This window comes from Sceloporus undulatus, chromosome 7 (assembly GCF_019175285.1).
Source record: "Sceloporus undulatus isolate JIND9_A2432 ecotype Alabama chromosome 7, SceUnd_v1.1, whole genome shotgun sequence".
Taxonomy (NCBI): Eukaryota; Metazoa; Chordata; class Lepidosauria; order Squamata; family Phrynosomatidae; genus Sceloporus; species Sceloporus undulatus.
This window is the reverse complement of record NC_056528.1, coordinates 6,674,446-6,691,164: the sequence shown is the minus strand read 5'-3', so window position 1 is coordinate 6,691,164 and position 16,719 is coordinate 6,674,446. Positions and strand designations below refer to the sequence as shown.

General features: G+C 45.3%; 1 protein-coding gene across 3 annotated transcripts in view; it reads right to left on the bottom strand.

The window, feature by feature from the left end:
- Positions 1-16,719, bottom strand: part of PLCH2 (phospholipase C eta 2) — a 239,746-nt gene that overhangs the window by 24,997 nt on the left and 198,030 nt on the right. For all 3 annotated transcript variants that reach the window (XM_042479267.1, XM_042479268.1, XM_042479269.1), the window contains exons 16-20: positions 15,673-15,855; positions 13,400-13,507; positions 12,096-12,220; positions 9,356-9,440; positions 8,140-8,286 (exon numbers count right to left, since the gene is read on the bottom strand). In XM_042479267.1, coding sequence (XP_042335201.1) covers positions 8,140-8,286; positions 9,356-9,440; positions 12,096-12,220; positions 13,400-13,507; positions 15,673-15,855 — 648 coding nt within the window. The remainder of the gene's footprint in view (positions 1-8,139; positions 8,287-9,355; positions 9,441-12,095; positions 12,221-13,399; positions 13,508-15,672; positions 15,856-16,719) is intronic.

Genomic DNA, 16,719 nt, shown 5'->3' with positions numbered 1-16,719 from the left:
CTATCTTGAATTTCATTTTGTTAGCTTGGCCCAGCTTCTACTCTATCAGTCATTTTGAATTTGGATCTATCCGCTGGGGTATTAGCTACTCCTCCTAGTTTGGTACCATCTGAAATTCGATAAGCAGGCCCTCTATTCTTTCATTCAAATCATTGTAATGAAAGCCTATAAACCAAGAGGATGGGTGGATTCGTGAGGTATTGCATTTTAATGTATTTTAATGCTTTTAATGCTGTTGTAAGCCGCCTCGATCTCATTGGAGATTCAGTGTATTAATAATAATAATAATAATAACAACAACAACAACAATATAATAATTGCTGAGGGCAAATAAACTCTGCCTTAGCACCACGCAACAGGGAAATAAATTGTATGTGTAGGATGAAGTTGGCATGGAAGCAAAGTGAGCCAAGTTTTGCTCTGTTTGACTTCTGAATTGCACAGAAGTTCATGGAAGCGGAAAAATACCACGGAGAGTAGGGCAAGAGGAGAGAAATCAGGGTAATGTTAGCTTAAAGTAGGTAACTTTTCCCCTCCTGGCTTCCTTGTTCCGAAGATGGCACTCCTGGCTTGCGCCCACGTTGCCAGCAACGCTCCACTTCTTCCCTCTTGCCTTCAGGATCCAGAGCATCTGGAGCCGGATGCTCCCCGGTTTCTCCTGGACTGCTTTGAACCCAGACAAAGCTTGCTTGTTCCTTTCAGTGTGTTTTTTCCTGCCCTCATTACAATCGCCTGACATTTCCTTGCCTTTAATTAGGGCTGTGCAACACAGCGGGCGGTTAGAAGGCTTATTTTGAGAGGAGTATAGATGCATGTGTGTGCAGTGTGTGCCTTCTGCATCAATGATGTCCTGCCTGGTTTTTCACTAATTACCCAAAGCTCAAAGCGCAACCTTGAGCTATGTGCAACAGGTATGGATACATGGAGGACAGTGTGATAGAGGGGATGGCTCCCAACCAAAAGGCTGGGTTTAACCCATGTGCATTACAGTGGATATGCGTTGGTCCAGCCGCCCCTTTTTGCTAACGTGGGGAGAGGGGAGGGAGGATGTTTGCTCATAATTCCAACAGAATTGGGGCAATAGACACAAAGCTGGGCCAAAGCTAACAAAGTGTATTCATCACGGAGAAATGTAAGATACTGCGCTTAGGTTGAAATATGACATGCTAGATCTAGGATGGGGGACACCTGGCTGAATGAGACTTATATATGTGAAAAGGATCTGGGAGTCCAGGTAGACCACAAACGAACATGAGTCAACAGTGCAATGCAGGCTAAAAAGGCCAATGTGATTTTGGCTGCATCAATAAAGTATAGTGCCTAGATCAAGGGAAGTATAGTGCCACTGCATTCTGCTTTGGTCAGGCCTCACCTGGAATATTTGTCCAGTTCTGGGCACCACATTCAAAAAGGACATTGAGAAACTGGAGCGTGTCCCAAGGACTAAAATGATGAAGGGTCTGGAAACCTTGCCCTATGAGGAACGACTCAGGGGCTGGGGATGTTTAGCCTGGAAGAGAGAAGGTTAAGAGGTGATATGATGCCCTGTTTAAATATATGAAGGGATGTCACATTGAGGAGGGAGCAAGCTTTATTTTCTGCTGCTCCAGAGAATAGGACAATGGAGTAATGGATGAAGCTATTGGAAAAGAAATTCACCTCAACATTAGGAGAACTTCTTAACAGTAAGAAAGTTTGACAATGGAGCACACTCCTTCAGAGTGGTGGAGTCTCCTTCCTTGGAAGTCTTTAAACAGAGGCTGGATGGCCATCTGACATTGGGGATGCTTTAATTGAGAGTTCCTGCCTGGCGAATGGGGCTGGACTGGATGGCCCTTGGGTCTTCCAACTCTAGATTCTATGATTCTAGGCTGCAGCTTAAATAACACTTTTGTTCCCAATTAACTGAATGGATGAGGCAGAAGCATGGGTAGAATCTGGCCTTTACAGGAGGGTCAGGCAAAAGTAACTGCTGCACTCTCTTCGCGTGTGTCCCATCCTCATGATACTTTTGCCACCTGACTACACTCTGAGCTCTGGCTATTATTATATTTATTATTATATTACTTATATACCACCCTTCTCCCAGGGCGGGACTCCGGGCACCTTACGACACTAAAAACACCCTACAGTTAAAAACATACAATCATACTATTAAAATAGAATTAAATTACTACAATCATTGGAACACGAGTCCTGGTTTTCATCCATGAATGTTGGAGCATATGTGACCAGACTACTGCTTAGCTGAGATAACTTGCTTGAGCTGGGCTTTAACTTTGCATTCTTTTGTGCCATTGAAGTCAATGTGTTGCTGGTAATGCAGAGAAGGGCTGCTTAAGGAAGGTCTGCCTATGGAAGATGGTTTGTCCTTTTTTCAGGATTCGGCCTGGAATTCTAGTTGGTCTTATAAATATATTGCTGACGTGGATTTAGTTTGAGAGGTATTTTCTTGGACCCGGAAGGAAGGAAGGAAGGAAGGGGAAGGGAAGGGAAGGAAGGGAGATATGCAACCCCATGAATTGCTCCAATTCCTTTTCAAAGCCATCTGACCAACGCTCCTTGCTACTACTCTAGCACAAATCCCAAAGACTAATTAACAGCCCTTGAAATAATGCTCCCTTTTTCCTGCCTTCGACATACTTGCCAATTTCTTGGGTAATCCCAAATTCTGTATTTCTGGAGCTTTTAAGGCCGCACAGGTTTGTGTGTTCCTCCGCGCAAAATTCTCATGACCTTTAGCGGCTCGCTGAAATGACAAGCCCTGCTTTTCCATCCTGGCTGTTCGGTTCCTATTCATCCCTGTTTCCAATTACGTCCATATGGACAGCTTCTGTACATAATCCTGTGTCTTGTAACCAACAGAGTCCCATATTTATACTTTGCACGGCTACGTGGGATATTTAGGAGTATACCTTTCTGTATTATTTGCAGAGACATTAACTACCGCTTACAGTTGCTAATCGGGGCTCCAGAACGTTTGCATTCATAGGCTCCGCTAATTGTTCTGTTTTCTATGCGCAGGCTGGCACATTAACTCTCTTCAGTGCTCTTGCTTAATGTCTCATACTTCTTCTTAGTTCCCCCACCATCACTGCTTCTCCTATATGCCACAAAGCCAAATGTACTTTATTCACTAGGCACAGGACCAATGGAAAGTGGGAAAGACCGAGAGTATGTTCACTAATCCCTCAAAGAAAGCTGGCATTAGGCTCTCCATCTTGGAGATATAGCCACATTACCCAACTGCAAAGAATAGAACTATTGCCAACGTTTTTTTCTCTGACGTAGCTTTGGTGCCCATTCGGCACCCAGCCAAGGGCAGAGACGCCCAAACAGTACAAGAAGCATTGAGAATAACATCTCCGCTGCCATTCTGTTCATGCTATGATAGCATAAGTCCAATACAACCCATATTTTGGTCGTCGTGGAAGTCAGACTCGTGTTGGAACTCATCACGAAACAACATCTGCTTTTCAAAACCTAACTTTTCAGGTGGTGCCCATGCCCCAGATGGCCATTCCTGTGTGAGCAGAGAGAGAATATTGGCGGGCACCTCCTTTTCCGCCGGCAGGAGCGCAGCAGCACATAAACCGCATGGTTTCCCGCTGGCAAAAAAAGAAACATACGAAAGGAATGCACGCCTATGTATTATTAGTCTTTTTAGCTATTATTTGGCAATGCCCTACATTCGTCTTGATTGTCCCACGTTTTGCGGTGCCTGTCCTCCTATTGGTTATGACATCTAAGGGCTCATTTCCACTACCTTTTAAACCGGATCGCAATTCAATTTGAACCGGTTCAAACGATTCTGGTTCCCACTTAAATCAATTGCTGAAGCGATTCGGTGAGGGGGAGGCCATGCACCAGACCCATTTAACCCACGTCTTTTTGACGACGATTTTTTCTGCATTGAATCGATTCAACACAAGTGTGAACCACAAGCGGATCGGAATTGGTTCAAATTTGCCCTTCGGCCGGCTGGAACTGAATCATTTTGAATCGATTCATTCATAAATGCAAACCACAAGGGGTTATTTTGATGCCAGAAAATGCAATCGGGGCAAATGTAGTGGGGAACTATGCGCCGATGTCAAATCGTTCCATTGATTTGGATCACACACCGATTCATCTGTAAGTGGGAATGTGGTCCTGGTTACCCTGACTATATAGGATGGAGGAGGGCTGCTTCCACTCCAAATGTGGTTTGGGCTTCATTACAAGAAGTAGCATAGATGTCTTCTGGAGGTTGACTTCGGATGGAGGATCTCAACCCTGAGTGAAAGCATTCTGCCATTGCTACCCCTACAAATGCACAGATCATTGTGATTGCAAAGTTCTCTTGTCACCTAAAAAGACCTCAAAGAAGGCAATCTCAAGTCATCCTCTTACCAAAACGCTCCCCAATGGAAGGAACACATCTTCACACTCAGTCCCATGTTACTCACCTTACCTCATATGTCATTGACGGCTACGTGAACGAAGTGGACGCCTCCTCCATGCCCTCCAGATAGACGTGTCGTAGCCTGGAAACACAAGAAAAGGAAGTGAGTGGATACTAACTTGCACCTAGACTGAGCTTGCACTACATAGGGAGGAAGGCCATTTTGTGCAACATTAGACTTAAAAACAAGACTCTAGACATTAAAACAGGACCAGAGCTTGGCTGGAATATGGCACAAGTAACAACGTTTGCTGCAGCATGTTAATTTTGGGGATAATAAGAGAAAACATCCTTGTCAACATTTCCATATTGGCACCATGTAAACAAGGATGTGTGCCAAACATTAATTTAAAGCTTTTGCTGTGCCAATAAGTGTTTATTCAGTATTTCCAAATATTATTTGTGGAAGCGGTTGGGAGCAGCAGGTTGGCTGGCCGTTCTCCCATTATTTTAAGGCTTTTAAAAATAAAAAGTAGTTAAGAACATTGGCCAAGCTACAACACCAACAGATGTTACTCCAATGAGGAGCACCAGATCATAGTTCATAGAATCAGAAATCCTAGAGTTGGAAGAGACCAAGAAGGCCATCCAGTCCAACCCCATTCCACCATGCAGGAACTCTCAATCCAGCATCCACATCAGATGGCCATCCAGCCTCTGTTTAAAGACATCCAAAGAAGGAGACTCCATCACTCTCAATGGAGTATCTTCCACTGTTGAACAGCCCTTACTGTTAGTTCTTCCTATGTTGTGCTGGAATCTCTTTTCCTGGAGCTTGCATTCATTGCTCAGATCCTGTTCTCTGTGAGCACAAAAAACAATCTTGCTCCCTCCTCAGTATGCATTCCTTCAGTATTTAACACGGTCTATCATATCCCCTCTTAACTATCTCTTCTCCAGGCTAAACATCCCCAGCTCCCTAAGCCATTCCTCATGGGCAGCAATGTCCAAACTCTGGTCCTCCAGTTGTTTTGGACTTCAGCTCCCAGAAGCCTCAGCCACCTTGGCCCATGGTTTGAGATTCTGGGAGTGAAGTCCAAAACACCTGGAGAGCCAGAGTTTGGACATCACTGTCATAGGGCATGGTATCAAGACGCTTCACCCTTTAGTCGCCTCCTTTGGACACATGGCTCCAGTCTCTCAATGTCCTTTTAATTGTGTTGCCCAGAACTGGACACAATATTCCAGGTGGGGCCTGCCAAAGCAGAATAGAGTGGCACTATTACTTCTCTGATCTAGACACTATACTTTTATTGATGCAGCCTAAAATTGCAATGGCCTTTTTAGCTGCCGCATCACACTGTTGACTCATGTTCAACTTGTGGTCTACTTGGACTCCTAGATCCCTTTCACATGTATAAGTCTCTCGTTCAGCCAGGTGTCCCCCATCCTTATCTGTGCATTTCATTTAATGCCCTAAGTGCAGTACCTTACATTTCTCCGTGTTGAATTTCATTTTGTTAGCTTTGGCTCAGCTTTCCACTTTATTCAGGTCTTTTGAACTTTGATCTTGTCCTCTGGAGTATTAACTACTCCTAATTTGGTGTCAGCAAAAGAGGAGAAGAAGAGAGGGGTGGAAGCATGCCTTTCCAGCAGGCTCGGACAAAGCAAACCGTTGCAGCCTCTCATAACTTGCGTGTGTCCAGACTGTTTCTATTCTGGCCACAACTCTGATGTTGCTCAGCGTGACATGCCTTGGTTTTCATCTGTGACATGTTGGAGGGGCCGATGCCTTCTCCCCACTTCATAACATCCCCAGAGAGCAAAGCGCACCGGATGACGCAGATGGCAATGCACACACGAGCCAATGGCAGAGTTCAAAAAGATGCACATGAAAGCCTGCTAGCTGCCTATATTTCTTATTTTAAAGGACTTTGTACCTCTCCGCACCTATTTGCTTGGGAAGAGCCTGTTTGCAGAGCGAGAGCCAGCCCTCTTTCCCTCTTATCAAAGAGTACCATTCTTCTTTCATTTACGCAGCCGTCAATCTCAGAATTGCTAATAGATTCGCTCTCTTGGAAGCCATTATTAATTTCATAATCAGAACTTCTTTCATTCATTCCCCCCCTTTAACTTTTCTTCTAACAGCCAGATGGATTCCTTCCTCCTCTTTAAGCGTTTCGATTGCCAAGTTTCCTCTCCTTTTGAAGAAGATGGAGAACAAGAGAGAGGGAGGGAAAGAAAACCAAACACAAACACACCAGGGCCTTTTTTCAGTTGCAAAAGCACAAAATAATGGGTGGGGGCATGTACGGAGTGGCAGGGGAAACGTATTCAAAGAGGCCCTGGATTTTTGGGATACGCCGTCACCAGCTTGCTTTTCACATTATAGGCTAATTGCAGCAGCTGGTGAGCCGCCAAGAAAAATGAGACCAGAGAGGCTCTGGGTTGCTTTCAAAAAGGCTTTGAACATACCCCATTGACTTTGAGATCCCTCCCATTGAGCTGGGGTGGACAATTGAAAGCTGTAAATGCAAGTGCCAACTACCAAGTGCCCATCATTATAATTTGTGGTGGGGGGGGAAGGGAGGAAGGTGGGCACGCGTAGAATCATAGGTTGGAAGAACCCCAAAAAGGGCCATCCAGACCAACCCCATTCTGCCATGCAGGAACTCACAATCAAACATCCCCATCAGATGGCCATCCAGCTTCTGTTTAAGGACCTCAAAGGAGAAGACTCCATCCTTCTCCAAAGCAGCATCTTCCACTGTCAAACATCTCTTACTGTCAGAAGAGTTCCTCCTAATGTTGAGCTGGAATCTCTTTTCCTGGAGCTTGCATCCATTGCTCCATTGTGTCCTGTTCTCTGGAGCAGCAGAAAACAAGCTTGCTCCCTCCTCAATATGACCTCCCTTCAAATACTAAAACAGGGCTCTCATATCACCTCTTAACCTCCTCTTCTCCAGGCTAAACATCCCCAGCTCCCTAAGTCGTTCCTCATAGGGCTTCATGGTTTCCAGACTCTTCACCATTTTAGTCCTCCTCCTTTGGACACATGGCTCCAGTTTCTCAATGTCCTTTTTGAATTGTGGTGCCCAGAACTGGACATAGTATTCCAAGTGAGGCCTGACCAAAGCAGAATAGAGTGGCACCATTATGTCCCTTGATCTAGACACTATACTTCTATTGATGCAGCCTAAAATCACATTGGCCTTTTAGTTGCCACATCGCGCTGTTGACTCATGTTCAACTTCTGGTCTACTTGGACTCCTAGACCCCTTTCACTCATAGTTTCATTCAGCCAGGTGTCCCCCATCCTATATCAATGCATTTCATTTCTCCGCCCTGAGTGCAGTATCTTACATTTCTCCCTGTTGAAGTTCATTTTAGTGTGTGTATATTGTACGTCTTCAAGTTGCTTCCAACTTATGGCCTATCAAAAGGAGTTTCTTGAAAGGGGGTTTGACTTTGCGTTCCTCTGAGGCCGAGAGAGTGTGCCTCGCCCAAGGTTACCCAATAGGTTTCCATAGAGGTGCAGGGATTCGAACCCTGGTCTCCAGAGTCCTAGTCCAACAATCAAACCAGAACACCACAATGTACAGTGAGTCAAAAGATTATTCCCCATTGGGTTACGCTGTGTAGTAGCACCAGCAAAATAACAAAGACCTGACAAGACACCGCCAGCCACCAATGGTTCGTCCATCTTGTCATTGACAAACAGTGGCAATAAGTGCCACCAGCGCCAACCACCTTACCTGGCATCATGCTTGTAAATGATATTGTTCTCTGTCCAATAAAGTCCCTTCCAATGGGATCGTGGTCCCAGACCAGGAACCGAACCAACGTAATCTCTGGCATGCAGATGGAGAACACCAGGGTTTCTTCCCACATCGGATTGAAGCCTGCAAAGCAGACAGCGGAGGCTTTATTAGTGAGGACAAATGTCGGAGCAAAAGCAATTAACAGCAGCCTACATAAGAAAGGAATTTCCTCTCCAAGTTGTATGTCTACATGTTCACTGGAAATTAGCTTATTTCCCCCAGGAAAGGAAGACTTGCTAAATCGGGTTTGGTTTTTTTTATCCCATCTAGCTTACAAACACAGAGAGATCTCTCTGCGGAAATGCACTGAGGCTGCATCCGCACTGCGAACATCATCCAGTTTGACACCGCTTTAGCTTCCATGGCTCAGTGCTATGGAATTCTGGGATCTGAACTTTAGTTCTCAGTTGTGTATCTTTGCTCTTTGCTCTTGTCTAGTTCTTTCATGGCTGCCCTTCCCAGTCCTAGTCTTCTCCTTATCTCTGGAAGTTCTTCCTAATGTTGAGCTGGAATCTCTTTTCCTGGAGCTTGCATCCATTGCTCCATTGTGTCCTATTCTTTGGAGCAGCAGAAAACAGGCTTGCTCCATCCTCAACATGACATCCTTTCAAGTATTTAGACAAGGCTGTCGTGTCACTTCTTGATCATCTCTTTTCCAGGCTAAACATCCCCAGCTCCAGAGGATGCGTCACATAGGGCATGTATGCACACATATCAAATCAAAGAAGAACATTAACTAGAACACATTGCCTCTAAGAAACTTCCTATAGAGCCTAGTGGTTTCCAGACCTTTCACCATTTTGGTCTCCCTCCTCTGGACACATTCCAGCTTGTCCACATCCATTTTGAACTGTGATGCCCAGAACTGGACATAGGATTCAAAGTGAGGTCTGTGCAAATCGGAATAGAGTTGTGGACTTCCTTTGGTTAAGGCCTCCAAGTGGAAGCTGGATGGTCAGCTAACCGGGACACCATGGCAGTGAATTCCTTGCCTTGGCTGGGATAGCTGGACCTTGATGGCCCTTAAGCACCAGTGAGTTTGCTCATTGCATGAGTTACACCAGGATAACGTTGGACTGGTCTACTCTCTGTAGCAGTTATGGTAAATGACTTGGGGAATGACATGAGAAGAGGAGGTTGGGAGTCCTACCGTTGTCATCCACAACTCTCGTCTGCTCTTTACAGCAGTCCACAGGCAATCCGATTATCTCCACTTCCACAAATGGATCGATAATCTGGAAATACATAAGACATTTTTTAAAACATTAAAAAAATAATCAGGCAGTTCAAGTATTTACTTCCTGTAGCATGTCCCTAAATCAACTGTACATTAAAATGTGACGTCGAAGGCTTTCATGGCCGGCATCCATAGTTTTTTGTGGGCTTTCCCGGCTATGTGGCCATAGCATGCAAAGAAACCCAAGATGCCGGCCACAGATGCTGGCGAAACGTCAGGAATAAACTCTTCTAGAACATGGCCACATCCCTGAAAAACCCATTAAAAACTATGTACATTAAAAGTTTCCCAAAGGCATCAGATCCTGTCTGATCTTGAGAGATAAGCAGGGTCAACTCTGACTGGTATTTATATGGGAGATTGCCAATGAATGCCAGGTGCTGTCGGCTATATCGAACCAGAGGTGGTTTGATATAGCCGCAGCCCCTGGCATTCATTAACAATCTTCCTTGCCTAAGAAAACCCTATGAAATATATGGGGCCACCATAAGTCAACAGGAGCGCACAGTGCTTAAATGCCAGTCCTCCAGCCACAAGGTTGTGAGTCCAATCCCAGAGGACTGCAAGGTTGACTCAGTCTTGCATCCTTTCGTAGGTTGGTAAAATGAGCCCCCAACTTGTCGGGGGCAATTGCCTTACAGATTGTAAACTGCTTGGGGAATGCTAGTTCACTGATAAGCAGTAAAGAAATGTATTGGCTACTTGCTATTGCTATTTCCTATCCTAAGGTGGATTTCCTGAGACGATAAATAACTTTACAATTACATGCATCTCTCCATATTTGCGGTTTGATATTTGAGGATTTGATTATTCACGGATTTCATATCTAGGTCCTCCGGTGCAACTCTGTGGTCAACCTTAACTAAACGTTGCACTGAAAGACCTAGAGATTCCTAGAAGGAATACTCTACTAGGCCTTTGTAGCTCCTCCAGTGCAGTCCTATGGTCAGTGTCTGTCGGATGTTGACCACAGAGTTGCACCGGAGGACCTAGAGATTCCTAGAGAGGTGTCTTCTCAGAGTAAAAACATGGTGTTTTTTTACTTGCGGTTTTTCCATATTCACGGGGGTCTTGTGCCCCTAACCTTAATGAATATGGAGGACAAGTGTATTTCTGTCTCCAGCACCAGCTTGGATTGCATCAGGGCCGCTGCGCTCTGCTTAATATAGATACCAAATCTTCCTACAAGTCAAAAAGAACTGCCTTTGCGGCTAGATAATACCTCCAAGAATGCGTCTTTGACTGTGCATTTCCCTTGGCAGTCCAGTCCAGGGATGGGGACGGGGACGAGAAACCACCCACATAGCCCTTTCCCAAATTTCCACCCAGCGAAAAAACATGAGAGCAAATACACTTTGCTGGGAGGGCTGGGGAGGCTGTAGAAGAACACTGCACAAACACAGCCCAGGAGGTGCTCCAAAGGAAGTCCCATCCATCTTGGCTGACAACCTCTGAAGCTTTATGTTGGTTTTAAACTCCCTTCTTTTGGAGGTGGGTTCCCCCCCTCTTTTTCCTTTTCCAGAGAGGTGACATGAATAGGAGCCCTGTTGAATTGATTGAACGTCTTGGCAGGGCTCAAGCATCTCCCCAAAGGCTCCCCTTCGGACAATAAAGCACACTTGGCTCTTTTCGTGCACAAAGAGAAAGGACCAAGCACCTGCTTGCCTTGAGGAAAGAAACACGTTACATAATCCGACCCCAAAACGAAGCCGTAGTCTCCTTCTCCCTCTGCAGTCAAGAGGGAGGAAAAATCCGGGTGTCCGTTTTAAGCCATCGACAAGTTCCAAAAAATGAAATGTAAGTGGCAGAAGGCACATTCTCTCTGTGTGTCTCTTTCTCTGGGCAGCTATGCTCAGATGTCACAGTAAACCAGATTAGCAATAACAATAGCATTTACATTTCTATACCGCTTCATAGTGAACTCAGCACTCTCTAAGCGGTTTACAGTCTGTAAGCCAATTGACCCCAACAAACTGTGTCCTTATTTTACCGACCTACGAAAGGATGGAAGGCTGAGTGAACCTTGGAGACCTCTGGGATCGAACTCACAACCTTGTGGCTGCAGTACTGGCATTCAACCGCTGTGCCAACAACAGCAACAACAGCAACAGCAAATCTTTGAGTTGCTATGAACAAGCAAGCAATAGCAATATAGCAATTGCAAGTACATTTCGATACCACTTATCAGTGAACTAGCACTTTCCAAGCGTTTTACAATCTGTAAACCAATTGGCCCCAACTAGCCGGCTACTCATTTTATCGGCCTACAAAAAGATGGAAGGCTGAGTCAACCTGGGAGCCCTCTGGGATCAAAGTCACAACATTGTGGGTGCAGGAACACCTAGAGATTCCTAGAGAGGATACTCTACTAGGCCTTTGTAGCTCCTCCATCGCAGCTCTATGGTCAGTGTCTGTCAGACATTGACCACAGAGTTGCACTGGAGGACCTAGAGATCCCTAGAGAGGTGTCCTCTCTTGTAAAAACATGGTGTTTTTGTTATTTGTCGTTTTTCCATAGTCACGGGGGTCTTGTGCCCCTAACCCTAGCAAATATGGAGGGACAAGTGTAGTCATCGTGACACATAGCAGCCAGATCCCAAAGAGCAAATACAGCCAGAACCAGGCTGTGCTACCTTTCCCCCTGATTCCATACCTCTCCTCTGTCTCCAAGCATGGAATCCCGAGGTTTTGGGAGCTGTTGTCCACTGATGATTCTTAACACAAGCTGCTTCTTCATCTGGCCAAGCAGCGGATCTTCAGAATTTGGGTTGAAGGTACCTGTCCATATGGCAAACACAGAATTAAGACAGTGTTGAGACAGTTCTTCAGAAAATGAATGGTGCCACACCTCCCACAGGACACACTGGACCACTGTATAGGCATAGAATCATAGAGTTGGAAGAGACCACAAGAGCCACCCAGTCCAGGCAGCTGCTTTGTACTGGACCCTTGGACCATCTAGCACAAGAATGGGCAGGACTTTAAGGCTTTGTCTGCTGGCAAATGAACTTGAGACCTTTTGCATAGGAAGCACATGCTCTCTTAAATGATGCATGCGTTCTAAGAGGCTGGAAGCTGTGCCAAAGCCATGCTCCAGTTCTAAGGACTGGAGCGCAGCTTTTGGACTCTTAAGATGCATGTGTCATTTAAACAGCATACCTCCAAAGTGACCCAAAGCAGCTTTATTTTGGCCTGTCTGTTTGGGCCCCTACTTAGCAATTTAAACCCCTAATATTAATTAGGCCTAAACATCATAAAGGCACTATCTGATCTTGGAAGCTAAGCAGGGTAAGCTCTGGTTAGTACTTGTAGGGAGACTGCCAACAAATACCATGTGCTGGAGGCTATATTTCCGAGGAAGGAACTGTCAAAAACACCTCTGAGTATTCTTTGCCCAAGAAAACTCTATCGTATTCATGTGGTTGCTATAAGTCAACAGGTGAGTTGAAGGCACACACACACAATACTGAATGCATGGCATTGTGGTTTCAGTGTTGGGCTTGTTTTCTGTTTCTCTGGACATGAACCAATGGATTCAAAGTACAAGAAAAGAAATTCCACCTAAACATTTGTGACCCTAACCCTAAACTGTGTGACCCAACTCTCTTCCATGCCAGCATTCTCCGAAGATGCCAGCCACAGATGCTGGCGAAACGTCAGGAATAAACTCTTCTAGAACATGGCCACATAACCTGAAAAACCCACAAAAAACTATGGATGCTGGCCATGAAAGCCTTTGACTTCACAGAGCTTGGATGGCTGTCTCTCAGAAGTGCTTGGACTACATGGCCTTTGATTCTATGATTCTATGAAATGCCAGACTGGCCCTAGAGCCCCAAACTGGAGGGCAATTTCAGTTTATTGTATTTGTGGGTCTCTTGCACTGAATGCATTGCTGCAGATGCCATCTGTAATACAAGCTACTTCCGTTATAGTTGACTTCCACTTTTTCCTTACCTTGACACATACACGTGGGTTTGAGGACGTAGCCACAATTCCCATTGGCATTGAACTTGGCGCGGTTGAGTTGAAGCATCCTCCCCTCGGACTGATAGTTTAGCGCAACTGGAACATTAATGACGGGAGGGAGAAAAAACAGCACATGAATGTCAGTAGGTTTTATTGCTCAGGCAGAACTGTCAACTCAAAATGAGATGCAGCCACTTCTGCATCACTGAATATGGTTACCTTACCTTACCTTACCTTACCTTACCATACTGTACTTTGCCTACATTACCCAATATGTTTGATATTAGCAGTTCATAGTCTGTGGCACAAGCTGCTCCTGGTCTTATTTTTGCAGAAAGAACGGAGCTTCTCCATCTTCTGCTTCCCATTATGTAGTCTATTTAATATTTTTATATTGGCAAGCAGGTGACATCCATACATATAGTCATCTCTTTGGATGCATGAAGAATGCGCCTACAATGCACAAAGTGCTGGCCTCACATCATTTCTTTCCTGCTTCATTTCTTGCTCCTGGGCCAAATGCACCTATAATGTTCAGTTCTGTTTCCAACTTCTGTGTTCCAGCTGCCTATGGTTATGAACATATCCTGTTCTGGTATATGATCATTTTCTACCTGGATTCCAGCGTAGGATTATTATTATTATTATTATTATTATTATTATTATTATTATTATTGACTTATCCATGGGTCAATGTAAGTACTGTATCTTATTTAAAAGAAGGGACCATCTCCTGGTGAAAAGCAAGAGTATAATATGTGAAGCACCAACCCAATCTACTCTCTCATCCATCCACCTTAAGAGTAAGCATAAAGATTTATGTCCACTGGAATTTGGAAGTTCGTTGACATTGTTTTGCATTGCTTTGTCCTATAGATCCTTTGCTATATGCCTCTAAGTTTTACACTCCACTTATCCATGGGTCATAAAAAAAAATCCATAATTGTGGCCCCAAAACATGCCCTCGATTTATACATGAGGTTAACTTATAATCAAGTATGTATGGTACGTTGATTATATTGGCACGTTACCATCGGGCCAATGAGGCGCCGTCATTACATGTGAGGGGTGGTGCTTCCTGACGTGCCTTGCCCCTCGTGCATAACGAGTGCGTCAAAATGGCGGCGCCACATACAGATGGGCACTGCCATTTTGACGTCGCGGACACGCAGCATCCAGACGTCACATGCTGGAAGTGGTGCCGCGAGTGCGCATCTCGCACCTTGCAGTGCCACTTCCTGGGCGCAGGAAGAAGTGCCATTTTGGCGCTTCTTTCTTGCTGCGCCCGGGAACCATGCGGTTTGGCTGCTGTGGTTCCTGGACGCAGCAACCAGCAGCGACGCGAGACCACCTGTTTTGGGCAGTCTGTAACGCACCATTGATACGTTTTCCCAGAGGCATTAATTGCATTATAAAAGTAAGCCAAGATGCAGCAACAGAGAAGCGGCACATGACGCTGCAGAACTTCCATTCTCCTTCCAGAGTGAGACGCTTGTAAAAGCATGCCTTTTGCCAAACTGATTTTTCCTGCTTGGCAAAAGGCATGCTTTTATGACCATCTCCTTCATGAACAAAACAGAAGTGCTTTGAGGACATACGGAGAGGTAAGCAAAAAGCCGTTTCCCTATTGCTGCAACCCAACTACCTATTGCAGTGCGACAAGGCTCTTAGTGAAATTGTTTAGTCAGACTTTGCAATAAATCCTGACTACTTTTTCACTCTTAATGCCAGGGAGAAGGAGAAATGGTCAAGGAACACAGTACAAATAGTAAGGACAGAACCATACGGTCTTCGGGTGGTGAAGGTGCAATGTATCCGGCTTCAAAACAAACAAGCAAACAAAATTACAGCCAACAATGGTTCGATATAGACGGGCGCTTTGTGGCATGGCGACAACAGTCCTAGGGTTAGGGACTGCGCACCAACTGCACGGTCCTGAACCCTAGTACGTCATGGCAAACAGCTTCATGGCAGCATCCCGTCCACATGGGCACCGCCATGATGATGTCACCACAGTGCAGCATCTGCACGTTGTTTACGTCACGAATGCGCCAATGGTGCGCCAATGGAACTCTGATAATGGAACAGACGACTTTGGGAAGTGGTAGGTTTTCCTTTGCTGGAAACATTGAAGCAAAGGTGGGACGATCATCCAGCATGGATACTAGGATGTGTGCATGATGGTTGCAATGAGCAGAGGGTTGTGACTAAAGGGACTCCAAAATCCTTTCCATTTCTAGGGTTTTAAAACCTTTTCTTACCCAACTGGCAGCCAGCGTTCCAGAAAGGCTGGGGATTGTAATTGCTGGAATCCACACGGTAGGAAGAAGGGTAGATCCGGGAGAGCTGGTGTTGGTTGAAGCGCAGATACTGAGCCGGTTTTTGCTGGAGGATTTGGTGGGCTTTTGTTTCGCTGAAGGATGACACTTGCCAACTGGAAGAGACTGGGAAGGAATGGAGGCCGGTCAGTCCCCAATTTCTGCTTGTGAATATGAATATTTTACATTGCACATCATCACATTTTATCCCACCTTTTCTCTTTGACTGCATTCGCCATACGTTCCCCTGGCTTTCAATGCATACTACTCTGAACAAATGTTGCCATGAAAACATCAAGATAGGTTCACCTTTGGGTCGCCTTAAGTCAGAAATGGCTCGAAAGCACACAACAACAACGATGACAACAATTCTTATCCTCTATTATTTTGGTTTTATAGTTTCCTTTAAAGGGTAGACCCTTTGCAAGCCGGACTGGAGAGCTGTTCTTTGCCTATTATTCCACCATAAAGAACACAAATGTGTCCAAAGTGAGGTCACCTGGATGTCCAAAAGCTCAATCTTGGAAAGAGGAGAATTGGGGGAACAAAGGCAAGTTGTGTGGTGGGATTCCTAGGGATGGGATCTGGCTTAAGGGATCTGCCACACTGTCCAAAGCACCTGGGCTATTCATTCTTGACCACAGCTACCAAGATATGTTTCCCGGGAACTAAGGTCTGCGCTGCAGAAAGTAATCCAGTTTGACGCTGCTTTAACAGCCCTGGCTCAATGCTAGGCAATTCTGGGAACTGCACCTTTGTGAGACATTGGGCCTTCTCTGTCAGAGAGCTCTGAAGCCACAATAAAGTACAATTCCCAGGATTCGCCAGCACTGAGCCTGGGCAGTTAAAGCGGTCTCAAACTGGATTATTTCTGCAGTGTGTTTTGGACCTACGTTCCAACAAATCCTACTGTATTAGGCATGAGACCCAGCACTGGGCAGTGGTTTGAGTCTAGGACTAGGACTCTGGAGATCCAGGTTCATAGAAGCA